The 26,396-nt window shown below is 53.4% G+C and overlaps 1 protein-coding gene across 6 annotated transcripts in view; it reads left to right on the forward strand.

The window, feature by feature from the left end:
• CNTFR (ciliary neurotrophic factor receptor) overlaps positions 1 to 26,396 on the forward strand; it is a 187,289-nt gene that overhangs the window by 81,250 nt on the left and 79,643 nt on the right. For all 6 annotated transcript variants that reach the window (XM_085303033.1, XM_085303028.1, XM_085303031.1 and 3 more), the window contains one exon: positions 18,720 to 18,801. In XM_085303033.1, the coding sequence (XP_085159159.1) occupies positions 18,720 to 18,801 (82 nt within the window). The remainder of the gene's footprint in view (positions 1 to 18,719; positions 18,802 to 26,396) is intronic.

Below are 26,396 nucleotides of genomic sequence, written 5' to 3' on the forward strand. Positions count from 1 at the left end.
GAAAATTGAATAGTGGCTTTATCAATATTTTTTTGTGTTTGTGTGTGTCTAAGAACTGCAGAGCTTTGACCCTTCCACAAACACGCTGCTCCTGTTGGATGCTCCCTCTCTAACCTCGTTTTGAGCCTTGCCCTGTTCCAGAGCTGCTTTTCCCCTGACTTAGCAGCAGAGGTAGCGAGCGCGGATGGTTCCTTCCCCCACCCCGGGAAGCCGGTGCCCTCTTGGGGAGTCTCCCCTAACTGGTGCCCAGCTGCAGGGCGCCGTCTCGGGTGAGGGTGATTACCTTGGGTTAGCAGAGCRCCGCGCTGGAAGGCGAGAGGGGGGCGGTGGGAGATGCGCGTCTCCACCAGGAACGGCACCTGGGAAGGCTGCGCGGTCCCTGCCCTCCGCCAGCAGCCTCGCTAGTTTTCCCTCGGTTTTATCATTCCTGCTTTTAGAAAGGCTGAAGTTTTCGTTGCAGCTGGAGAAAGCAGTTGAGGGGCAATGGAGRTGGGAGGTTGCTTGGTGGGGTGCAGCCAGGGCTGAAGTTGGGTACCGGGGAGGCAGAGCACAAAACTCTTTTGGGAAGGCGGAGCAGGGACGGGGCTCCGCACGCGTTTCYGCGACGGCAGCGGGGCTGGTTACCCGCCTGCCTTTTCCTCCCTTCCTCCCAGCTCTGCCTCCTGCTCGCCGGCTGCGGAGGCACCCGATTACAGCAACCCTTCGCGGGGGACGCGGGCATTTGCACCCTCCGGCATCCCGCAGAAGGGCGTTAGCTAAGGAACGTGCCCGGCTTTAATGGATCCTCTAACGTGCTCGGAAAGGGCCGGGCTGCAGGGAATAGGTTTCTAATGGTCCTGTCAAACTCTGAAGCGAGGCAGGAAGAAAGTCGGGGGGATACGCACAGACCTGGCTCTGGCTTAGTTTTTCCTTTTCGCTGCCGTTGAGGAATATTTGGGGATTAAAAGCGCAATGCTGCTCTTTCCTCATCCAGGAAGAAAAAAAAAAAAGAAAATAAAAAGGACTGGAAAGGAAGGAGCCCCTCTCGCACACTGCACCGATGAACCTCGTCATCCTGTAACAGGAGGCCAGCGCACATGAATATTCCTGTGCAATATGCGCGAGTGATGAGCCCCATATGCAGGCCTTGGGAGAAATTAAATATTTTCTATGGCGTTTTCCAAAGAGCCTTTCTATCAAAGTGCTCGGTCAGGAGCCAAAACGCCACGGCTTTCACAGCCCCAGCTGGTTGACACTTTTTTATTTCTTTTCTTTTTTCTTTTTTTTTGAATGTTGATGAATATTTTCTAATTAAAAAATAATCCCTCCTCCAAGCTGTGTCCTGCCCCGGCGGCTTGAGTTGAGCCAGAGTTTCGGAGGGGGCTGGAGTCCGCGAGGGACTTCGCTATCGCTCTCCATTGGTTTTTTTCTGTTGTTGTTTTTTTTCCCTTCCGTCGAAGGCTCTGAAGTTCGCGGGAAAGGTCCTGAGACCGAGCGCACACGTGGTCCCCATCTGTGCGGCCAGCAGCGGTGGGGCGCGTTTGGCGCCGGCGTAGAGGAGGCGCCGCTGGAAGCGCGGCGCAGGTAGGAAAGGACCCGGCTGCGCTCCCGGGAGCCGYGCGGGAGCAGGAGGTGCCGCGGAGGGAAGCGGGAAGCGACTCCTGCAGAGAGCAGCTGGGTCGGATCCCAGCACGTCGGGGACGTCGTCCCTGAGCGGGAGGACTGGAGTTGTCTTTTCCCTTCTCCCAGGAACGCGTGCGATAAAAGCTTCTCCCAAATCATTTGTTTTGCGATGGACACAGAGGACTGGCCCCAGGCAGGGGCACCCAGGAGAGCTCTCGTTTAGGATGAGCGGGCTCCCCGGCGGTCAGTGGCACTGGCAGGGTGTCAGATAACTTGCTCTCCTTGCGAGTCTGCTCTTCCCAAAGTCTCCTGTGAGCCAGGTTCCTCCCGACTGCCCCCTGCACCGTGCTTTCTTCCAGGGTGCAAACTCCGTGGTGCGGAGCAGGCGACGGAAGCGGTTCTGTCCGCAGAGCACCTCCGACCCTCCCGCGGTTGGCGAGGTGACGCGTTTGGGCTGCCAGCAAGGCAGAGCGGAGCTTGCGCGCGGGGACGCAGGCGTCGCTCGGACGGGCACGTGCGCTCCCACGAGCTGGGGAGCGGACGTGGCACGTGGTTCACGGGTGCCTTTTTGCCAAGGGATTGATTTTCTTGGAAAAACTGGAAGCGACTAACCATAGGCTCCCTGAATCTCCTCCCCTGCTGAGGCAGAGGCAAATGCTGTTATTTTTGCAGGAACTGGGTGCTSTTTGGGGGAAAGTGCCCTGCTGGGAAGGGGAGAGCAGCAGCGYCGGGGTCGCGCCTGACTCTGCAGCAGAGAGGAGGGACGAGCGCAGGCTCTGCGCAGGGTGTCAGAGGAGTACGAGCCACCTGGGGAGGGATCACTGGCATGAAAACGGGCCAGGGGACTTCCTAGGAAGGCAGCAAAGGTGTTGCGTGCYTTGGAGGTGGAAGAGATGGGGCGACTGCTGGAGGGAGAGGCAGCCTGGGGCAGCAGTTAGGTGGGATGAATGCTAATAGCAGCTTGTTGTGAATTCAGAGGCAAAACTCCTTGAGCTCTCGCTTTAAGGTATGTGAATGTTGCCCAGAGTTGGAGGGGAGCTGAGTTGTCCAGGGCCATGGGGAAGGGKGCTGGTTGCTATCTACACAAACTGGAAGGAAAGAAAAGTGAAGGGGGTCTCACACAGGTTTGTGTAGCTAAGAAAGGTGATGGGAAAATTGGCAACTTGTCCCAGCAGTGGTGGAAAGCTTGGGGCTGGTGGCAGGAGAAGTGTCAGATCTTCATGCCTGGTCCTGTCCTAGTGGACTGGAGGAGCTCTGGGCTGGCTTGGTGGGCTCCTGATGTGCTGTCAGCACCTGGAGCATGTTGGACATGTTATATGTTGGCTTCACAAATGTTGATCCAGAGAGCTGGTGACCCAGCATGATGGAAGTGGCCAAATGAGCTCCTGTCACCATGGCAAGTGGTTGTTGCTGTTGGCCTGTGCAGGGCGCAATAGTTTAWATGGCACTGTGGTGCCTTCCACCAGCCCTGGTGTGTGCTGGCTCCTCCCATCTGGTCATCTCCAGCCACGTCTGTGCACACCCTACCATGTGGGGACCAGGAAAGGATCAGCCACAGCCAGGACAGCTCTGCCATCCCTCTGCGTCAAGAGGAGACCTGCACGGTGGTTTGGCTTGCCCTGGGAAGCATCAAGCCACTCTCGCGCCAGATGTGAGCACAGAACTTGTCCCAACAGCGTGTCCCCTTCAGCCAGGGCTGGCAGGGAGGGGGCTGACTGGGGAAGCTTGCGGGGCCCCGTCAGCGAGCCTTCCTGCCTGCCGTGTCTCTTCCAGAYGCAGATCCCTTGGAGACATCCTTGCTGCAACATCTTTTCATTGGCACTGTTGCGATGCTTCTCAGTCATCCGGCCCRTGATTTGATCGCTTCGATGATCTATGCCGATGTGATGTGAACCCACTTAATGCCTCGCGGTAGCACATGCTGTACTAATACCAACTAATCTCTTACTATCAGCTGGCAGATGTGAAGCAACATCCACCCCCCCCTTCTCTGCCCTCAGGCGCTGAACTTTTCTGCTGTTAGGTAGCTGCCGTGTTTCATCCCCGAGGTGCAGGTGGTGGCTGTAAAGGAGCGATTCGAGSATGTGGGATGCCAAGTGGCTCTGGGACCTGGGGGTGAGGGTGGTGCAGCGATGCAYGACCGTCCATTGCCAGCGTCTGTTAGCATGCAGACATCGGGCGGCTTCAGGCAGATGGTGGTGAAGCACTTCTGTTGCAACAAATTTGCTACAAAAAGTGTTGCTAGGTAGGAAAGCAAAAGTATATCCATCTYGGTTGCTGTACCCGGTAAACCATGAGAAATTAATAAGTTATCTGCACTGATTGACGTCACTTGGGGAACGAATCGGTTCCCAGGCTTGTTACCAGTGTTTGAGTCTTCCCTCCCTTGCTGGGCTGGAAACAAATTTGATTTTAATCACTGATATTCATTTAATTTTTCTGGCTTTAAATAGTAAAACCTCTCTTCAAGCATGTGTCTTGTTTGCTCTTTCGCTTTCAGCTGCAGACCTGGAAAGAGCCTGAGAGCGGAGGATGTCACCCAGATACTGGCTAGAGCCAAGGCTCACCTGAGGTTAACTCGGGGTTTGCCAGAGCTTATTGCCTTTGGTGGGGCAATGCTCCAGAGGGATCCATGTCCATGTTTACCTCATGGCAGTCATTCATTCAGCCACCAGCAATAGAAAGACCCATCTCTGGGGCCGGGGTGGGTTTTGGTCTTGAACGTGCTCTTACCAGTTTTTTTTTCTGCGTGCAGGCACCTGTGGAGTGGGCTGTAGCACGTGGCTCCTAGCTGGGTTTCAGGTGACACCTTCACATGGGTGGAAAGCCTTTGGAGACCTGGAAAGTCTTTGCACTGGTTTGAGGCTCTCTGGGATAGCTCCAGGGTCTTGGGATGCTTTTAAGCTGGGGCTGTGCATGCAGCGACCCCAAAGGATGTGGATTTTCCAGCCCCGAGGCGCTGCGACCGCACAGAGCCGGCATGCCAGGGCACCCCGCGCGCCACCCTCGGCGCCCGCCCCGGGCTTGGTGCTGCATCCCCCCCACCCCCGGCGCTGCTTCCCCATGGCAAACAGCTAATACCCCCTAACAAACATGCTAATTTAAGAGCTGTTAAAGCCAGGGGCCAGCGCGAGGTCACAGTCCRCACAAACAGATGGTGTTTTGTCCTTGATAATTAAATTTTCCTGTAGTTTTGGGCAAGAGACTTTCTTGCCTTTCATTTCAGCACAGCTGCCTCGAGCCGGTTCCGTTTCTTCCTCCCCATCCTCTGCTTGCTCGGGAGGGACAAGCAGACCCAGTCCGGGAAGGGGCTGGGTCTTTCCAGGAGGGATTGTTTTGGGAGGCCCCTTAAGCTTGTCGGAGGGCTTTGGGGATAGACCCGTGCTGCTGCAYGCATGGCCCTGGCCTCCTCCGGTGGCCGTACTGGGTCTACCGAGGTGGCAACCTCTCGGCTCGCAGGGGGCTGCCGGCAGCGGAAACCCCCTGGCTGCCCCTGCAGGAGGGCAGGATTAGTCCATCCCTGCACTGCTGCTGTCCAGGTTTGTCCTTGGAGTGTCTCGGAGGTACCTGCCTCAGTTTCCCCCAGCTCAACATTTTTGCAGCATGCCAACAAGGCAGAGAAATGAGATGGAGCTGGGAGAAGCAATGACTGCCAAGCGCCRTCTCACCTCGGGGTGGGCAGCGTTTCTCTCCAGCCCCAGCTTTGCTCCACCATGGCTCTGGGCAGTGTCTCCACTGCGGGAGAGGGGCAGGTTGGAGCACCCATGCCGCGGTGGTGCTGGGACCATGCATTAGAGCAAGCACTGCYGGCTTCAACAGCAGAGAAGGGCAATGCTCTGCAAGGAGCAGGTGCTGGAGAAACGTCCCCGCTGTCACGTCCGCCCCCTGGCCCCAGGGTGGCCCTCGGGTCCGGAGACGGAGCTGYGGCGGGCCGCAGGTTGGTGGCCCTGGTGCCGACAGCTGCCCGGCTGCGAGCGGAGCAGGACCCGGGGCCGTTTGGCGGCGGAGGCGGTGTTGAGGCATCGTGGGGAACGCTGTCCAGGAAACTTTCCCATGCTCGCGGCGTTGTTTGTCAACTCACGGCCCAAGTGCTCTGCAGATGTTTGGAGTCGGAYGCGGCTTGCGGAGCTCATGGAAACCTGTGAGCACGAGGCGGGCAGGCACAAGCCGCCTGTGCGACCGCTCCTGCAAGCCCTCTCGGTGAACGTAGATCCCCTGGCAGAGAAGGTCCTTTGGAGAGGAGACGGGAGGCACGCGGGCTCTTTGATAGGGACACGTCCCCTGGCAGATACCCTGCGGCGTGCACTGGGGGAGCTGCTGGGAGCTGCTCTGCCTTTCCCGAGACAAGGAGGGCTGTTTGCGTGGTGGGCAGAGCTGAGCCAGCATCCTGGCTATGTGTTATGGGTCTGGAGGTGGGTGGGGATGGTTGGGAAATGCGGAGGCTGCTGAGAAAAGGATGGGTGGGAAGCGATGGAGCAGCTCGACAAAAACCTGGCAGCCGCAGYGCTGCTGCCATGAGTCTGCGGAGGTGGGGTGGGTGCTGTTCGGGGCTGCTCCCGGGGGGCCCGGAGAAGCGTGGGAGCTGGGGTGCTGCCGGGCGGCAGCGAGGACCCCGAGGCCRTGGCGGGTGTCGAGGAGGGGGTGGCATGGGGAGCCGGGGGCTCGCGGAGGGTGCTGTAGGGCAGGGCCGAGGGCAGCTGCGGCGCAGCTGGAAGCATTTCGGGACAAGCCGTGTGCAAAACAGCTTGGCCGGCGCGCGCTCCGACGGTGGCGCGCCTTTCATCCCGCTCGGCCACCCACAGCGGCAGTCCCGTGCGCCGTCCCATCTGCCCCGGCAGCGGGAGCCCGCGACGACCCGGGGGGCCGCCGCACCCCGCGCGGCAGCGGGCGAGAGCGCAGCGCTGGGCTCTCAGCCTCGCCACGGCCCGGCACCTTCGATCCGCCCGACGCAAGGCTCTGTCCAAGCCGTTTGCTGCCCGCCGTGGCCTGGACCCGCGTCCCGTTGTGCCAGGGAGGAGACCAACGTGCCAAGATACGCTGGCTCGGCATAGGCAGCGGCACGGACGGACGGCTTGCAGAGCGGGGAGCCCGGCGTCTCCTGTGAGATCTGCACGGGAGAAGGAAGAAGCAAGCAAAGACCAGTGGGGAGCACCCATTCCCCAGTGTCCCGAGCCCCCCGTTTCCCTCCTTGGGCCCAGGAGGCCACCCAGTCCCTCCCCTGCCCCGTTCTCGTGCCAGTTCGTAGCGCTGGCTTGTGGGAAGAAAGCGAGCAAAGCGAATCATCCCAYGGCATCTCGGGGGAGGCCTTTCCAAGAGTCATTAGAGTGGCTTCCTCTGCACCAGGCACTTCAAAAAAAAGCCCCCCAAAAACACACCGTACAAAAACGGAATTAAAATGCCCAGCAGGCTCTGTGCAGCTGGATGCTCTCTCCCTTGTACTCCCAGCTGTCCTGTTCCCTCAGCAGACAAGATGGGCTGCTAAGGTCCCTTCTGGATTGCTTTCTCCCAGTCCTGTTCATATCCTCATCCTCCTGCAACATCGGCTTCAAGATTTCATCCTTATCCAGCTCTGTCTCAAGTCAGTGGTAAAAAGTGTCCCTGCCCTGCTTTCTGAGCAGCAATGCGGTGGCTTCAGGCCTTGGATGGGTTCATTGCTGCAGCTCTTCCTGGCTTGGGGACATTATCTCTGGGAGGTTTCTGACTGATTGGTACAAGCCAGCRGAGTCCTGCCTGCCACTGGCCACATCCAGTGCTGGAGAGAGTGGGTCCCATGCTGCRGGATGTCAGCACTGGGTTTGCGGCAGGCGCCTGGTGGCTGCATCCAGCATGCGCCTGCACTTCTGCAGCAGTGCGGTGCCTCTTTGACTTGAGGGCTGTTTGAGGTGCTGGGGTACCCCAAAAGCAGGCAGCTGTGAGCTCAGATCCGTTGCCCCTGTATCCAGCCCCTTGCATTGTGGGTGCTGCAGAAATGGACRTTTGGGCTGGTAACAGACCCAATCTTCTTATTGCAAGCTAACTCCTCTTGCCCAGGAGCACATGTGCAGGGGGATGTTAAAGCTCCTGTGGGCAGATTTCCTCACCCCGAATTCCCCATTCTCAGTAAGCAGACTGTGATTCCTGAAGCTTAGAAACCCTCTGCTGCCCTATGCCACGTCTGATGTGCCACGGGCATCCAGCTGATGAAGGAAGTCTGGGAAACAAACTTTGTCTGTCCTCCCAGTAGTTCATCTCCAAAGCTGTATCTGTGCTGGGATTTTAGCCAGCGGCACCAATGCAAACCCTGTCAAGAATCCAATTCACACCTGCCCGGCACAAAGCGAGCAGAGAGATGAGCGAGGAGCCTTTCCCTGCCGGTAACAAAGCTGCCCTGCGCGTCCCGCTGCTTGGTGACCCCAGCTGCACGTTGAGCACAAAGGCTTGAAGACAACCTGACGCGCCTTGATTGAAAAAGCAACTGCAGGAGCAATTTGGACTCCTTGGGTCCAAACAGGTCTGTGCCACAGCAAGAGAAAAAAAATTAGAAGCAAAATATTAGTGCTTCAATTTGRGCTTCACGTTTTTCCTCCACTTTCCTCTCTAATTTTATTTTTCCCTTTCCTCTTTGCTGCACTTAAGACAGCATGTGACTGTGACACATTCTGGATTTTAATGCTGTAATGTTTTTCTCTGCCCTTAAGCTTTGTTTCTTAAGGGTAGTTTGGGAGTTCATAAAGTAGGCTGGCCACAGACTTTCCTCAAAGCAAAACCCAGGATTTTGAGCAAAATCATGGGTGTTTCGAAGGGGGATACAGCCCTGAGAACAAAAATAAGAAATGTTGCAAGCATCTGCCTGGAAATCACAAAGTGAACCAGAATTTARGAATGTAGGAACAGCAGGGTGTTCCTAAAAAGTTTGGAGTCGTTTGCTTGGRGTGGAGGTGTTTTTTCCCCCATCATTAGTTTTCTATTTTTGTGACTGGAGACCTGAAACTTGAAGTGATAAAATTTAGTGGGGCAACAAGAGGTTATTCCTGCAATAATCACAGCTGGACAGGCATGGAGTGTGCCAGCACCAGCCCCGAATGAGCCGTTCTTGTGCGATTTCTGCAGCTTCCAGGAAGGGGCGTTGGGAAGTGTCTGAACGGTGAGCTTCTCCTGTCTCTCTCTGAAATGAAGGCTTCTCTATCTTTTATCGTTCTCCTTACCACATTACATGTCAGACCAGTCTCAAACCTTGCAAGGATTGCCTGGCACGGATCTGGCAGTCTCGGGGTTTGCTGTCCCGGGAGAGCTCGCAGGCAGCACCAGCTGCTGAGCAAAGTTGAGTAAAAAGGAAGAAAAATAGAGCAACACCGAACAACCACATTTCCCTGGGATACTTCTAAATCCAAAYTGTCTTCCGTCTCAGAGACTGTTGGAGCGTGAGTATTATTAAGGGCGGGGGCTCATCTGCTGTTTCTCAGCCCTGGTTGCGTTGGAGCCCAGGAGGAGTAGACTTGGAGACAATGTTTCCCAGCAGGCTCTGTGCATGGGGATTCAGGTCTCCTCCTGCCCTCCCGGGCTTCCTCCCAGAGCCAATTTCTAAGGAGTGCGACGCTATTAGTATGCTGTGCTTTGTGTTGGCTTTTATCACCGCTGGAACAGATGGCCGGGTTTGGACCGCTGCCCTCTGTTTGCAGATAGACCAGTTAATTTTGTGGCAGTTGCGAGGACAGGTACAAGCTGTGGGAAACGTCCCCCTCCAGGGCTCTGCAAAAGGCGTGGGGACCGGACGGTGGCAGGCAGCTGCCCACGCTGCGTGTGTGTATAAGACAATGTTTCCCTGTAGTGGTGCCCGCGTGGAAGTGGCACCAAAGCGATGGCCGTGGAGCTGACGGCTATTTATAGGCAGGTTTGCTGGAGATGTGCCCCTGCTACATTTTACTGACGTTGCTCAAGGAGGTAGGGTGTGCTTGGCAGGGAGCTGCGTGACGAGGAGGATGCGTTCGYTGGGAGGCCAAGGGTTTGTGAGGCCAATTCCCTTCCCGTGCTCGGTGCATGGGTTAGGCAGGTTTCAAGCACCCCTGCCGATGCTTGTCCCTTGTCTTCTCTCCAGGGGCATGGTATGAATTGCAGAGTGTCATAACGATTGCAGAGTGTCATAATGGGGTAGAGCTTATGTAATTATTTTGAGAAGACTTTTATATATTTTCGTGAGAGGAAAGAAACCTGCCTTCTTCCTGGAGCAGAAATCCCCCAGACCCTACAGCTGCAAGGCAATGACCGAGATTGGCCCTCACTGGGATACGCCATGAGAAACCAGGGCAAGGATGCTATGACTAGCATCCCTGAGAGCCATTACTGTTTCTGGTACCGATTGGACTTTCTGGATGCTATGGTCCCTGCCCCAGAGTGAGCATGTTGGAGCCATGGGTCCCTGCCCCAGAGCCTGGTCCAAACCACAAGTGAAGAAGTTAGCTGTTCTTGAAGCCAGCTCAGCAGCCATCCAAAGACTCTCAGTCAGCCTGAGATATTTCATGGGCAGCTTAGTCATCCTTGAAGTAGTATCTCCTGTAAGTATCTCCTAGAAGGTTGCTCAGGTTTTATCTGGGCTGATGCTCTCTCTAGTCTCCTTTCTTCCTCTCCATGGGCTAGGTGAGAAGTTTTAAGGCAGTTGCACTTCTTGTTCAGACATTTTGCTTGGATACGAGGGTAAAGGTAAGTGACTCCAGGCTTCTGTGCATGTGTAGTGGAGCCAAGACCACCTCAGACTTACAGTCTGAGATGCCCCATTACAGATGCACATTTTCAATCAAAGCAGCTAGGAAAGTTTTTCAATGGCTTTGCTCAACTCTAGCTCTGTCTTGTCCTGCTCAATCCATCTTCCTCTATGAGTCGGCTTGTCTAAGCCCTGGGCACCTTGATGATTGGGGTGAGCTGTTATGTGTTATGTGTCAAGTAGAGTGCATGTTGCCCAGCTGCTGTTATAAATGGGCAATCTGTCAAGATCTGGCCTTGTTTAAATATCCAGGAGAGATGGAGCTTGCATAGAAGTCAGCCTTATCCTGGGCTGGGTTATCCTGACCTCCAGCTGTACATGGAGGGAAGGTGACTGAGGAAGGAGAAGTGTTAGTTCTTCTTCTACGGGAGTAGGAATTGGCTCTTCTTGGCTAGGTGCGTGGCAGGAGCAGCTCTGTCTCTGAGAAAGACCAGTCTGGTTATTCCCTGATTTACAGCTTACCCTGGCTGATGGCACCTTCTCCTCTGCAAGAGCTGCTCACCCACAGAGCCACGCAGTGATGAGCAGGTGGACGGTGGGCAGAGGATGGAAAAGCATCCAGTCCCATGGATCTTGTCCCTTCCTCAATGGCAAAGGGCCATGAGTTGAAGATAAAATTTGGGTCTTGGTGACSTAGTCCTGTACTTTTCATTCTTGCTCTGCGAGTTTGGCCAGATGCCTTCACCTCTCCATGCTTGTTAAGTCTAGACTACCACGTGCATGCTGGAAGACAGGAAGAGTCTTTTCATTTAGAGCATCTTGTACAGAAATGTGTGAAGCCAGTGGTATTCCTAGATGGGACTGTCAGAGGAAGGCTGATCAAGAGGCTCTTCTGTGGAGTAATCTTTCCTCCATGAGTCCTCTCTTCTGGCATTTTTGTTTCATTATAGGAAAGGGAAGAAGTAGAAGGAGGAAAGTAATAGTACTCAAGAGCCGTGAGCGTATTAACTTGGTCTAGCCTGAGTAATCCCCCGGTGCTCTCCGTCTGGGGGGGCAGTGCTAATCACCCTGTTGACAGCAGGGGCTTAAATTAGATTTAAGAAGCCCTTTCAAGTGGAAGCAGCTCTGACCCTGCAGGTAAGGCTTTCTGAAGCACATATTATGGAGGTGATAAAGCCTGTCTTTTCTCTCCTCTTTCCAAGCAACAAAGTGAGGTTTAGCTCTGACAGGGACATTGTGAGGCCGGGGGTTTAGGGCTATTAGAAAGCCTCTTGTGTGAGATATTAACAGACAAGGATTTTATTCTCTCTTTTCCCTCACCCTCCTACCACAGGAAGTCTGCCTTCGAAAAGGATGTGGCACTCGGTGCTTTCAGGAACACGACAGGCAGAAGTGGCTGAGCATGCAGGTATAATCCATACAGGAACCAGTGCTGGATGACCAATGAAATGGTGAATGTTTATGGGGCAGCTGAGGATGCCATGCCCTTTTGAGTGCCTCACTTCTCATCTTTCTGGCACATGCAGCTCTCCAGGAGCCCATGAAAGAGTTGGTCTGAGCTAGAACCTGAAGGGACACTAGAGAAGTTCCAGCTTCCAGATCCCCAGGGCTGGAGGAAAGTTGTGATCTCTGCTAGCAAAGGCTGAGCAATAGAAAATGACTTTGCTAGGCCTGTTTCTACTGGGTTGGTGCCTGGGAAGGGTCTGCAGCAGGTTTCTCCAGTGCAGACATGAAGTGATGACTGCAGAACAAGCATATCATAGCACCCCTGGTGCGGGAAGGCTGTGGCATGTCCTGTTGGATATCGGTATTTCAGAGTATCTACAGTCAGCGTATGCAGTATAAGGACCCCGTAGCAACTACACTTGTCATCTGTACTACAAGTGTACCATAACATCTACAGCCAGCATCTGCAGCGCAGGTGTACTGTAGTATCTACAATTGGCAACTGCACTACAGGTGTACCATAGCCTCTACAGCTTGTATCTACAGTACAGGTGTACCATAGCACTTACAGTTGATGTCTGTAGTACAGGTGTATTGTAGCATCTACRCTACACCTGTGCAGTGACAAGCATATCATAGCGTCTGCAGTATCAGCGTGGCAGGGACAAAGCCTTTGGAACACACTTGGCAAAGCTGGAGCAGAGACACGCAGGGTGGAAAGGAGTTAAAGGAGCTTTTTTCTTTCCTGCCTCACCACTTCAGAGCCAGGCCCTGATAATAGCACAGTTGATGGGAAATTTCCCAACAAAATGTTTTATCATAGCAAATGCTGGGCTTTGGAACTACACCTTCTTTTGCTGGATGAATCTGCTTTCAGAAAAGTGGCCTTACTTCTCTTTGCAGGGAGGAAGCTGTGGCAGGTGAGACTCTTGYAGAGTTCGAGCACTTAGTATAGGAGTCTTTCACAAGCCAAGCAACATCCCCAGCTGAAGYTTTTTGGGTGTCTGGGATAGCTCATGGAGGCACTTGCTGAGTTGCAGGAGGCTTGAGAAGGTCTCAGGTTGTGTGGGCTCAGAGCAGAAAATTTCTGGTTCTCGTAGATGTTCTCAGGAGGCCAAACTGTTCCCAGCTGGCTGTAGCTGGTTGATGCCTGGTTACCAGTTACCAGTGACTGACCAATGGCTTTGGGGGGCCTGTTAAAAGGGAAATGGAAAGGATGTGGCCCTCTGTTCTAAGTGGAATTGGAAGAGGACACTGGGACTGTTCAGCAGATGATGGCATCCTGTCTTCTGTCTGGATCCATGATTTCCTTCTCTCCTCTTGCCAGGATCAGGACTGTCCTTATCTCATGATGTTAAGCCAATAGCTGTCACGTCACTTGGCCCCTTCCATCCTCCTTGCATGGGCCACCTGTGGTCTTGTTGTCAGATAGATTTGTCCATGGATCCACATAGCCTGATCCTATTCAGGGAAAAAATACTAGAAATACATTTGGCTGCAGTGGCAGCAGCCAGAGGTGAACATGTTTCTGTCCATGTTGAATTGTCTTCTCCTGCTAAGACAGATGATGACTGATCTCCTCATTGGCCCTGTAGCAAAGAAGCCAAGAGCGGAACGGGACCTGGAACTTTGGTGTCATCTCGCTACTGAGTGGGAATTTGGGGCTGGGCTGAGAAAAAGTGATGTAGAGGGAACTATACTTCCACCTGGATCCTGTGGCTGAACAGAGCCCTTCTGTCTAAGAGATGTTCTGTTTCCAGTATTAATTCCCACTGGCCTTGTAGATTTGGTGAAATCGTACATTGTGTCAATCCAGTTGGAGGAGGTGGATGCCTCAGTGGAGGGAACTGGGCATGGCCATGGGATGTAGGATGTTGCAGATGCTAAACATTTGTGTATGTTGAAGGAGAAGCACACTTCCTCTGCACCTTTGTGCAAGCGTGCTGTGCTCACGGAGGAGTGGTATTGCTGCCCCGGAAAGAGCAAGTCCTGCCTGGGGATACGTGAAGCCAAGCCTCCTCGCAACTTCTTACCGAGGGCTGGTGGTTCATTTTGTTTCTTCCAAGTTTTTTCACCACTGTTGGAAGAATTGCATCTGTATATGTGCATCAGAGGTGGTGGTGGTGGGAAAAGCTGTGGTTGTTTTAGTCCTGATGTTACCGTGAAATGGAAGAAACCTCCCTGGGAGAGTTGCTTGTACAGGATCGCTGTTCAGATCTCTGATCCAAGGTGATTCAGGAGTGGTTTAGTCAAATATCCAAGGTGTCTCAGGCTTGAACCCCCTGCTGTGTCGAGTGCTTCTTTTATGTTGACAGCTAAGAAATGATTCACTGCCAGGGAAAAAGCAAATATTGTCCAAACTCTCTCTGCAGCAGATTGAGCTTTCCGCTGCTAGGTTTGCTGTGTAATAAATGCAGTTCCTCACCATCACCTTCCAAATGTTCCCTGCCAAAATGGGGACGCAGCCCTGAGACCTGCATATTCTAACACTGCTGGTGATGCACTGCTCACTGTCCCGTGCATCCGCATGCCAGGATATTGCCTTTTGTTAGCGAAATCATTAAACAAGCAACTACAGTAAATGGAAATTTGCATTAGAAGCATCTGCAGATTTTGTGGAGGTTTTGTTATGTGCTTGGAAAAAAAATGTAGCTTTGGGTGAAACAGGCAAACAAAGCAAATACTGCATGGGAAATTGTGATTCGAGTGAGAGAAGAAAACAAAAAGTTGGTTTTCTGTCTAGATTTTTCACACTAAAATAGCTCTAGTTCCTGCCTAGCAGCAGGGCTCGTGTTTGAAAAGTTAAGTGGAGTTTCATGGAGAGGAAAGTGGCCAAGAGATGAGGTCTCTGTGCCAGCACTGAGACTGCTTCTGTCGCAGCAGAGCCAGGACTCTCAAGGGAGCTGGGCCATGTCTCTTATCCTTCTCTTTTCCCACCTGTAAGCCACAAGCATCACCCTCCTCCTCCTCCTCCTCCCAGAGCCYTCTGCAGCTGCTTGGCTTGGATCGTCAATGCTTGGGGGCAGGAATCGTCTCTTGCCGGGTAATTGGGCTGCCCTGTGTCAGTGTGATCTGGCCGCAGGTGGGGCTGGCAGGCAGACAGACAGAAACAGCAGTGATTATTTTWATGACTGATAAGATGAGGAGCAGCAGCAGGGGAGGGAAGGTGGTTTTCCTCTGGGGGACGAGGAGTAAATACGAGATGGGGAGTGTGATGGCTGGCAGTGTTACTGGTACTAATGTGAGCTAACTTAAGGCTGCAGCGAGCAGACCTCACGCTTCAAAGAGCAGCCTGATTGCCTGGGGAGTCGGAGGGACTTCATCACTCTCCTGTCCTTCCTGTTGCACAGCTGGGTGCTGCCTGCAAGGGCACACTGGCTACTCTTCCCAGCTGTGTGGCAGCAGGCTGCTCTAAGTGGAGTGCAGGGTTAGGTGGACTGATGGTGGGTGCTCTGGTAGGATAGCCATGGCTTCTCTCCTTTGGCCATCCATCTTTAGTTGCTAGCTGTGTGCAGATCTTCACTAGCCTAAGGAGGCTGGAGCTGCTGCTGGAGACAAATTCAACCCTCCCAGCTTTTCCTTCTCCCCGGTGGCTTCCTGCGTGGCACCCAGTGCCATACAAGTTTCTCTCAGCCTTTTGGGGCCTGTGCTGGCATCTGGATTATCAGGGCTGCCTGCAAAGCATGCCCTGGGCCTCACAAGCTGCTGGAAAGGGCTGGGGCAGAGCCTTGGTGCATGAGGAGTGGGACAGAATTTGAGTCTTGGGGTGGCTCAAGCCACGGGCAGGTTGGATCCAGCCTCACTATAGGCAGCTCTAGGAGAAGGGGGCTGGCCCTGGCCCTCAGCAGCTCCCGGGAGAGTAGTGAGGGTTGCAACTCACTTGGCTTGGTCCCCCGTCCCACCATACTGAGTCCAGAGCAGACCATGGAGCCAGCTCTTTGAATCCATATAGGAGCGAGTCTCTGTCCTAATCCATCTCCAAGTAGCTCCAGTTCCTGATGGGATAAGCCAATCTCATGGCTTTTAGGGAATATTTGGTAAGAAATGAATTCAAGATCAATAGAGAGAGTCAGCACTAGTAATTGCTCTCTTGCTTGTGCTCCAGGTTTGCAAGTGCGTATCTCTGTGTCCCTGCAGCTCCTGCTTCTCTCCAGGCTGCTCATCAGCACCATATTTCAGTATTACCCAAAGACTTTTCACCTTTTCTGCAGCTCTGCAGGTGTCCTGCATTCAGATGCTGCTCTGGGTGCGACAGTTGTGGTGCGACTCTGAGCAAAAGAGGCCCTGCCAGTGACATGCGCTGATTTGCYGGCCACCCCTCTCCAAGGCAGTTGGGAGAGCTGAACCCTGGAGCTGGTGCAGAGAGAGGGCAAAGCTTCTTAATTTATTTTCCTGGGTCAGAGCTGAGCAGGGTCTCTCTGCTTGGGAAGGGCCATACTTAGGCCATGCAGTTCAGGGACCTTCTGGCCAAAGTCTGGATAAATATAGGAGCATCTACGTTCATGTAACACCTTCTGTCTCTGCCCTGATCTATCCCTCACCTCAGAGTCTGAGTCAGGATATTTGTGGCTATCCACGATTGGGAGGGGTTTGAGGGGCACCTCTTTACACTGCCTACATTTAACCAAGAATCAGGTCTGCTGTGTTTTGTATCAGGACAGTGAAGGATTTCTCCTTTTTGTGGAGTTGCCTTTGTGTTCCTGCTCCCTTACCCCCATTCCTGGAGGAGGCAGGTCAGGGATGAAGGAGGGATCAGGGCAAAGGGTGCTGCAACGCTCAGAGCAGAGGGCAGGATGCACTGCTGCAGGGTAGCATTTGATTTTTGCAGGTGGGTCAGTCCAGCTCCAGGAGGGAGCGAGCCTAAAAGACTGCAGGGAAGCATGGAGGAGGTAGAGCATGTGAAAAAGAGGAGTAGGAGAGAAGTGGCATGAATGATAACAACATTATAATTAGCACTTAACACTCCTCACCCAGAGCTTTCAAAATAAGGTCACCTTCATTATCGCTGTTTTGCAGGCAGGGAAACTGAGTCATGGGGAGGCAGGAAGAGTGATTTGCTCAAGGTCACCTGGGCAGCATGGGACTAGGCTGGGAGCAGAGTCAAGGTCTCGTGCGTCCGTCCTCTTCTGTCACAGCATGCCAGGACCAGGCCGCACTGCCAGCCCCTTGYGGCACTGAGAGCCATAAATTCAACAGTGAGGCCACTGGGAGGTCCTTGGTCCTTCTCTGCTCGTCCCCTTTGCCACAGGCTTCCATGGCTGTTTCAGGCCCCACATCCCTCCTGGCACTCATGTTCTAGATTAAAAGGCAATCCTCCGCACGTTGCTGATACGGTGGTGTAGATCAGTGAGGTTTAAACAGTTTTGAAGGTGTGGTTTGCTTTCCACGCATGGTGCTATTTCCCTCCCGGCAGGTGGGCCGATGGCCCAGCTCTCGTGGCAGGGCAGCRCTCACTGGGCTCCCCAGCCCTGCACTGGCTCCAGGGTGGCCGTGCAGCCTGTGACCCTGCAGGCCTTCCCCATCACCATCATCCTCAGCAACATCCCTCGTGCGCGAGCGAGACAGCAGCCCTGGCTCCAAGAGGAGCAGAGTCCRGGCATCCCGGAGCACCTTGCCTGTTGCATCTCCATCTCCATCTGCCTTTAGYGGGGACACAGCTGTTGCGACACGGCCCGTGCAAGCCCTTGCCTGCGAGCACACACCAGATTGCAAGGCCCTGTGCCTTTCTGCTAGGGAGGGTGCGTTTGCACATCTGATGTGACACCTGTGCCCGGGTCTCCCCGCYGCATAGACTGACTCGCAGCTTGTACGATTCCCTGCGCACGGCTTTGTGTGTTCCCGGGCAGGGGAAAATCTGGGCCAGACGCCCCAYGCAGCACTGTGCGTGGAGGCACGAGTTGGAGATGGGGGTCCAAGCTTTCCATGCCCTGGCACGTGATCCCTCAGCGCTGGCTGGTGCCTGGCCTCGGCCTCCTTCATGGGCAGTGAGCTCAGTGTGCAGCGACGATCTGGCTGAAGTYAGACCTTCCCTCTGCTCTGCTGCCCTCCTCTGCTCCGCGCAGTCAAACAGGTCCCGCCTGCAGAAGGAGCCTTGCCACTGGTTTCTGCCAGCCGGCTCCTACCTCCACGGCCCCGTTTTGTTTGATTGTAGAAATAACAAACCGGAGCAAGGGAGCTGTTTGGAAAGAGAGAACTCAGCTGCGCTGGGAGCCTGATTCAAAGGAAGGGGCAGGTTCCCCCTCCCTGCTGCAGCTCCTGCCAACCCAGCTGGCTTCCCAGGCCGGCAGCTATTCAGCCACTGCGGAGACGCCAATGAGAGTTACGGTGTCTCTTGCATGCCCATAAATGCTGCTGCTGTTATGTCAGGCCAGWGCGGTGCTCAGCGCTGTACAAGTAACATCAGCGTCAGGAGAGGCCGTGCTAGAGCAGCAGCTACGCGTGCTAGGCTCTGCGATCTTGCACGCCCTAGGCACCAGCCACTGCTGTGAAGAGCCTGGGTCTCCTCAGCAGYGTCCTACCTCTCTGCTCTCCTCTTTGGGGGAAATGGGGCCTTGAACATGGCACAGCTGCCTGCTTGGAAAGCTGAAGGTGTCTGCAGTCTCTTTGCAGGCAGCGCCTGCTCCTGGGGTAATGCTGCAGCTGCCTAAGAGAGCCCAGCACCAGGGTTTGACTTTCTCAGGGGAGAAGAGGAAATGAGGTGARAGAAATGCAGTGTTTGTGCAAGGCATTATTGGGGCCTCTGGGCACCTGGCTCTGCTGGCAGCWCCGGTGGAAGGTGCCACAGGCCGTTGAAGGAAGGAGTCCCAGCAAAGTGCCTCTTTTTGCGAAGTTCCCCCGTGGCCATGCCAGCGTCTCTCTTTGCAGCCAGCTCCTTGCRGCCACCCTGCTCCTTCCTTGCGCCCCCGTTGTGCCCCAAGATTGGCTCTCAGGGTGCTGCACACAAGCTCTTCTGGGGTCCGACGCTGACTGCTGCTCCTTGTGTTTGCTTCCACAGATGGCTAACCCTGTGCCGTCAGCCTGCTGCGTGGTGCTCGCCGCGGTGGTGGTGGTGTATGCTCAGAGACACAGCCAGCAGGGTGAGTCTCTTCTGACATCCCCGACCTTACGTTTCCCCCCCAAATCTGGGTGCTGTTCCCCTGGCCACTCTCSGGGGGCAAGCTGTGTGTGCTGCCCGGCATTGCCTGATGTTACCTTTCTGGTCATTGTCCTCTCCTGCCCCTAGGTACACCTTGTCCTACCCAGACCCCTTTGTGTCTGGGGTGCTCTTACTGCCAGGACACCGTCTCTAAATCCCCTGTCCCCCTTTTGTGCTTGCTGTCCTGTGCCACCTACTCAGGAAGGAGCAGGAGCAGGGGAGGAGGCAGCCCAGTACTTCATCCTACTTTTGCCTCCTGGGATGACTTTATCCTGGGGTGAGTGGCTGCTGGGATTGACTTTCCACCTCTTGAAGCCCAGCTCGCCTGTTTCATCTGTGCCTATGGCCAGCACCTGCACTCAAGGTTGGCCCGGCTGCACTCACCTCTAGCTCATGCCTCTCCAGGTCAGTGGGGCACTGGGGCTTTCCTTAGYGATGGCTTTACAGAGACTAAGAGGTGTTGAGAAGTTGGAGTGGGAGGACCCAAGAGGGTTTGGGGATAGCTGGTTGGGTCCCACCTGTGCAGCCACCTGTGGCAGCCCTGCAAAAAAGGGGCAAAAAGGGGGAACCCCAAAGGTCACTTGCTTTGCTGGTAGCTAGCCTGCCTGTATTTTCTCTTGGTGAATTATAAAGGGGTATTTTGCTGACTGACTCTGAAAGGGACATTGTGTCCGTGGGCTCTGTGGGGCTGACGAACCCAGCATGAATGAGAGAGCTGGGGCTGTGCTGAGGTCCGTGTGTGCCTCCATCTCCAAGACCTGGATGGGGAGAACAGTGGGCCATTCTGCTCTTGAGAAGGGGCTTGGACCCATGCTTAACCAGCAGTACAGAGTACACATTCCCGTCCAGTTCCCATGTGGAAAATTAGCTCTTAGAGCCTGCTACTGTTGGAGAGGCAGAAGAAGTTGCTCTATATCCAGCTGGATGGTTTTATGTTGCTGGAGACTCCTAGAGATGGCAGCCAGGCCAGTTTGTAAGCTCTTAGCCTTGTTTGCTTGGACATGAAGCAGTTGAGGTCTGCTGGTGCATCCCCAATGCATAGTGCCAGCCGTGCTCTGACAGCAGGGAGAGCCTGCCGGGTGGTGTTGGGTGAGCAGTCCCAGCACCTTCCTACGGTGCCTGCTCCCCAGGAAGCACCCCAGTGTGCTTAGGAGCCAGGGTGGAGGTGAACTGTGTGCTGCTTATGGTGGTGGGATGCTTTCTTCAGAGAAGTGAAGCTGCCAGGACCTGGAAAGACCCAGAGTAAGGCTGCCAGAGCATCCCTTGGATGTATCACTTTGCCTCCCCTGTGCTGCAGGGATGGCAGCCCAACCCTGTCACACAGATAGAAGCGCCAGAGATGGAGGTGCCAGGTATTTCAGGGACATGCACTGTGGAAATGCGTTGTCTAGACAGTGAAATGAATCACTAGTACCTGCCAGCACTGGCAAGGGCCAAACATTTCACTGTTGGCAAGCATGTRCTGGTGCTGGGAGCATGGGCATGGGTAAGGCTGCTGTTCCAGAACCTTGGCTCCTTGATCCTGCAGGATTCAGGGATTTGGCAGCTTAGCCTCCCCTTCCCTCCGTTCCTCCTCCTTCCCTCACCCTGCCTGCATTCGGCAAGGAGGCATCTTGGGCACCAGCTCTGAACAGAAACTGCTGAAGCCTGATGGCATCAACAGGCATCTGGTCTTGGTGTACGGATAAGGCAAGGCTCCCTCCAGCTACAGAAGCTAGAGAGGCTGCTCTGCAATGGAAAATGGCTCTAGGGAGGGTTAAAAGGGAATTTGGGGCCACAGAGCAAGAAAAATAGGGTATAAGAGCTAGAAGAAGACTGGTGGGGCAGTTCCACATCTGCCTGAAATCTAGCTGTCCCCCTCAGGAACTGTGCCCTGCATCCCTTGTGGAGAGTGCTCTAAAATGCTATCATGGGACTGGGAGGGAGCCAYGGCTCTAGGCCCGTGCTTTGGAGCAGAAGGTCTCCTGTCAGGCCCTGTGCCCACTGTGTCGCTGCCCCCAGCACCTGGCTTGCAGGGCTCGGAGAGGCCGTGGTGCTGCGGCTGGCATCAGGAGCACCTGTCCCTTACTCGAGGGCAGACAAGTCTTAGCAGCCAAGACAACCTACGTCCAGACTGGGTGGATTGGGGGAAGTGTACTGGCAAGAAGTCCATTTGTAATGCGACTGAGGCATGCTCGACTGTAATAGCTCATGAAGCACTTTAAGAGATGCATTAGCACTGCATACTTGAGTGAGGAGGATGTGACAAGCTGTTAAGTGTGCACGAGCACAGCGCTGCGAGGCCAGGCACCTGCTCCTGGCTCTCGTGTGCACTACGGTGATTACTAAAGCATCCGACAAAGTGCCACATGAATTAATAACAGCAATGTTGGGCTCAGCAGAGGTGAGATTGCTCATGCAATAATTCCTCTGCTGATCATCTTTGGCCCTGCATCTCAGAGCTGTGAGACTGGAAGGGTGCGTTTTTCTGAGACGCAGGAGCCAAGGAGCCCCCAAACTCTGAGACTGGGGTGCTGGAGGAGATCAGAGCTAAGCAGACGTACAAGAGCTTCCTTTCCTGGGTATATCTCATCTGTATGGTCCTCCTTGATTACCTCCCCAGGATCATGTTGCTCTGGAAGACTATTTTCTTCTGTTGATGCCCTGTACTCTATACTAATTTTTCATGGCACATGCAATGTACCCTGAGGCTGGGTACCTGCTATGCCTAAATGCATGGTCCTTGCAGAAGGGAACAGGCTGAGCTGCCAGCAAGATCACTCCCTTTGCAGCTGGAGCTGAGATACAGAGCGCCCTTGCTTTGCGTGCCCCCCCCCCCCATCAGGTTGCTGAAGATACAACTGCGGCCAGCTTGATGGGCACTGCCACAAGCTAGAGCTCTTGAACTAGGATTGCTCTCAGCCTTCCACTGCCACAGTGCCTTTGGCACCCAGGAGGTGCTGTGCTGCATTTTGCACCAGCATTGATGCTGTTTTGGGGCAGCTGGAGTGGACCTTAGGTGTTGCTGGAGCCAACAGCATAACGGGGAGACAGCAGCTCCTATTAAACGACAGTTACACAGTGCACTCACTCATTGCTAATCCAATTGCTGCTAAACCAATCGCTCCACACCGCTAATCCCATCCCACTGGGTGGCTCTGGCGGTCTCTGCCGATGCACTGGGTCTCACTGAAACTGGGCCAGCGTGGGTGGGATTGCTGCAGCTGAAGTGGACGGTGCGTTGAACCGTGTCCTTTGCCCAGCCTGGCCGTGGCAGTAGGCTGATGCTGAGCTCCCCCATGGGGCTTGCTGAGTGAGTGGTCACGGCATGTGTTTTGCAGCAGAAGCAGGAAAGGGAGTCAGCTCTGGGCATGGCTGGCTCTGAGCAGACCTGCCCTGCCTCTGGATGTCCCTGCTGGTATCTTCTTCCTCCCACGAATCTGCAAAGCTCCTGGCAAAGCTGAGAGATAGACAAAAGTTTCAAGAAGAAGCAGGACGAGTCAGAGGAGGAAGAGCTGGTTGAAGGCCACGCAGGAGAGCCTAGTATCCTCTGCATTATCTGGGGTAGCTCAGTTTTCTGTGGCCTTTTCCTTCTTCTGTTTTCTTCCCTAGGTAGCAGTCATTGCTGGTTTGTTTCAGAATATGGGATGGCAATAGGAAAACCACAGGGGAGAACAGAGCTAAAGCTGYCTGCTGTAACATGCACAGCTTTGGTAGGCTGAGGCTTCGGTTGTGTCCCCCGTCAACACTGAGAACTGCATTGGCAGATCCCCTGCCCTGCAGAGAGCCTSCCTGCAGCAGCCCTTAGGTGCCCTCAAGGGAAGGGGAAAGGCCATGGCATGGAGACCTGGGACTTAGCCAAAACTCCACAGCCTGGCAAGTTTTTAGATGTTGGAGTTGCGTAGCCATGTGTCAGTTCACAAAATCTGTGTGCACGAGTGATTTCAGCTCTTTCTAGCCACTCCCACGCCTGCCTGTGGCTGAAAGGAACTKTTACCCAGCTACAGAAATCCTGGCAAGAGGGAGCTCTCTTCTCCAGGCTCCTGCCATGGCCAGAGCTTCTTCCCCATCCATCAGCTCTGCCAGAGTTACATCCACATCTGTCCCAGACTGAGATTTCTCTGCTTTTAAAAGAGGAGTCATTCTGCRTTATTGATTTTCACCTTGCTGAATTAACTCAGGTTTAAACAATAATTATGTTTTCACCCTGGAGAGGAGACAAAGAGATAAACGTCTCTGGAAATGAATGTGTTTCAGATGCCACATGCCGSGGTTAATTTATTGATGTGCATAGAAGCTGCTATCTCCTTGCTTTCTCACCAGCAACAAGCAATTAGCCCCTATCATTCCTCAACCAAAGAAGAGAAAGAGAGATTTTGTTTCATTACTTTCCCTCCTCTCTTACGCTGTTCAGCCCTTGTGCTAATCTTCTTTTGCAATCGGTTCTGCTGCAAAGCCTCCTGGGAGTTCATGTTTGCATGCACCTCGTTAGAAATGCTGACCACACTACAGCCAAGGCAAAGTCTAGGCTGGTAAACAGCCTTTGCAATGCACAGCAAAGTGATGCAAATTGACTTCTCAATGAGAAATCATCTGTAGTTACCTCCTCTCTGCCCTTCTTGCCTTGTCCAACCTTATCTGTGTTGCATTTGTGGGCCAACTGGGATGCAACCAGCTCTTTCATGGCCCTGCCAAGTCCCCAGGGCATCAGACTGGTACAGTTAAACTTGTTGCTTTGGTTTTAGGGGCATTCTCTGGGATTTGTGTGGGTTTTCTGTGTAGAAGGTAGTTTGTGGATTTTTACAGAAATATGTGATTGGTTTGTAGATCTCCAAGTGGCTTTTGATTGCTGTTTGAATGATACTCAGTTAAGATACCTGTATTTAAAGTGTGATGAGCTATCTATGCCATGAAGCTTTTTCTGTTGTCTATAAGTTGGATGCACAAAGGGGTTGTTGTGTGAATTTCTCCAAAGGAGAGGAAACGTCAGGCCAAAAGAGATCTTAAGTTGCTCAGATCACCTGTGGTTAGGGTTTGTCCTGGAGCTTTTTAACCTCTTTATTCTTCCAAAGACCCCCAAATTTAAGGGCAGGAGGAAGCGGTGTGAGTGCATGGGCCAGAGGCCAGACTAAAGTGTCTTTCTGCCTTGTCGTGAACAAATGAGCAAGTCCTGTGGCATGTTGTCCACAATCCTTCTCACCTGAATTCTGGAAGCCTCAGCATCCAGCCGTTGGATCTCCTTGTGCCTTTCTCTGCTAGATTTACAGAGTACAAAGGTTTACCCCTGGCTAGGTACTTACAGACGTTGACCAAGTTACATTTTAATTTCCTTTGGTTGAGCTTACAGTGGGCATCCTGCATTTTTCATTCCAAACTGTTTCTTGTTTTTTCCACATTGCACCAGTCAGTCTGTACTGAACTGTTTCCAGTTTGTAGCCATTTTTTCTGGAGTGTTCTCATCTGCTCTGAAGGCAGCACTGCAGAAGTAGTGTCTCCAGATCTATATCCAGAGGATCTCCTTCTCTTCTCTTCTCTTCTCTTCTCTTCTCTTCTCTTCTCTTCTCTTCTCTTCTCTTCTCTTCTCTTCTCTTCTCTTCTCTTCTCTTCTATGGCATTGCAGTGCCTTTCAGTCATGCATTAAGTGACATGACTAACATCTGTCATATGTTGTTTGCTTTTTCTGTCCTTTCCCCAGGGCAAGATGTGTGTGCAACAGAGTGTTTTGGAGTATTTGTAATTACCCGTACCCATACACTCACTGATCTCTGTTTATGCTGGGGAAGGCAAGGTCAAAGGGAATGCATATGCCCACCAAGAGGAAGGCCAGTAGGCTTGAGATGGTGTGTGCTTCGTGGAGAGCTTCATTCCACATTCAGTCTTGGGCCAGCGCAAGGGAAAGCTCTGCCTTCTGCCTGTTACATACTATCTTCCCACTCCACTTTGACATTTCCTTGCATCTCTGGCCAAGTTTCACGCTAGTCATAATGTACTGGCACTTCATCTCTAGGTGGATCCTGCCAAGGCCTTATCAGAGTGGTCCTGCCCAAATCACAGCCCTGCCTCCTGCGAATCTGACCTACATTCCTTCCCTGTAGATGAATGGACTTGCGTTTGGCTGCATTAAAACACATGCTCTTACTGAAGTAAGGCTAGTATATTAACTGCTTCAGATCTCTGTGTACAGTAGACTTGTCCTTTCCATAATACATGGCAGCCTTTGTGTCACCAGCAAATTTTGCCAGCAACAGTTTTATGTTTCCCTCAAGCTAATTGATAAAGCAAGTGATTAGCAACAGGCCAAGCACAGATCCCTGCRGGGCCACAATAGAAACACCCTCCTGCAATGATGATTCCCCATTAACAATTAATTCCCCATTAGCAATTACATTTTTTAATCCTTCCTGTTGTAATTCTGGATGCTGTCATTATCCAGCTAGCTGAAATATTAGCCTTATTCCAAAATCCAGTCCTGTTCAACATGAGAGCTGGTTGCATAGAGCTTCCAAAACCTCTCTCCAGTTAGGAAGCAAGATTTAGCACAACCTCTTCCTGCCTTATACCTCTTGCTCTCCATGAGCCATCTCACTGTTCCCACCATCATTACCTCCATAGGGAGCTTGGAAACCCAGAACCAAGGGATGGTGCTGGATCAAGAAACAGAAATCTTTTGGTATTGGAAGGATGTTATCAAGGTTAGCTCTGCACAGTCAAAGCCACAAGGCTGATTCTCGGGCTAAATGAGCTCTGTGCACAGTGGTATAATACTTATTCTGGTAAAGGAGCCAGCTGTACCTGAAGGCCTTTGGTCTCAGGATACGTCACGAATAGATGCGCCTGCTTGGGAGCTGCCTGCTTCCCACTGCAGGAGGCTGCTTGGGGAAAGACACATGCACGAAGGCATTGCTGGAGGTGTGAGCACCCCAGGACCCCAGCTTCTCTGGCAGAGTCRACAGCAGGTGCTGCCCGCACCTCTGTGCCCTCCCCCCCCCAAGCACTAGCTTCACTTCTGTAAGCAGCTCATGTACACKTACACGGCGAGTGAGTCAGCCTGAGTCATCAGGGACACATTATCTCTCAWAGGAAGGCTCCAGCACTGGCTGCTTAGGTACCACGATTAGAATTCRAGCTTTGCTGCAACGTGGAGCCTGCTTAAATCATTCTGAAGGCTGCTGTTCAAAGGTGGTCACCTGCTCTTCGTGGCTTGGTCTCGTTTGCCTTGCTATTTTCTTCCACAGGCTAAGCTGTTCCAGGTCCACATGTGTCTGTCTGGGGGCAGGCATCATTCTGGTGTGGTTACTGCATCCTCTGGGGCCCATCCCCCAACCTGCCCCTTGCTGGCAGAGTCCAACCTGACTGTACCTCTGCGTGGTAGATGCATCCTTCGGATGCCTTTGCAAGGAAGATCATTAGCCTCCTTCCTTGGGCATTTGGCACTGTGCAGCTTCCCCTTTAACAGAATCATAGAACTATAGAATCAGTAAGGTTGGAAGGGACCTCTGGAGATCATCTAGTCCAACCTCCCTGCTCAGCAGGGGCACCTAGAGCATGGTAGACAGG

Source organism: Rhea americana, unplaced genomic scaffold (genome assembly GCF_003343005.1).
Source record: "Rhea americana isolate MKP2758 unplaced genomic scaffold, rheAme1 scaffold_196, whole genome shotgun sequence".
Taxonomy (NCBI): Eukaryota; Metazoa; Chordata; class Aves; order Rheiformes; family Rheidae; genus Rhea; species Rhea americana.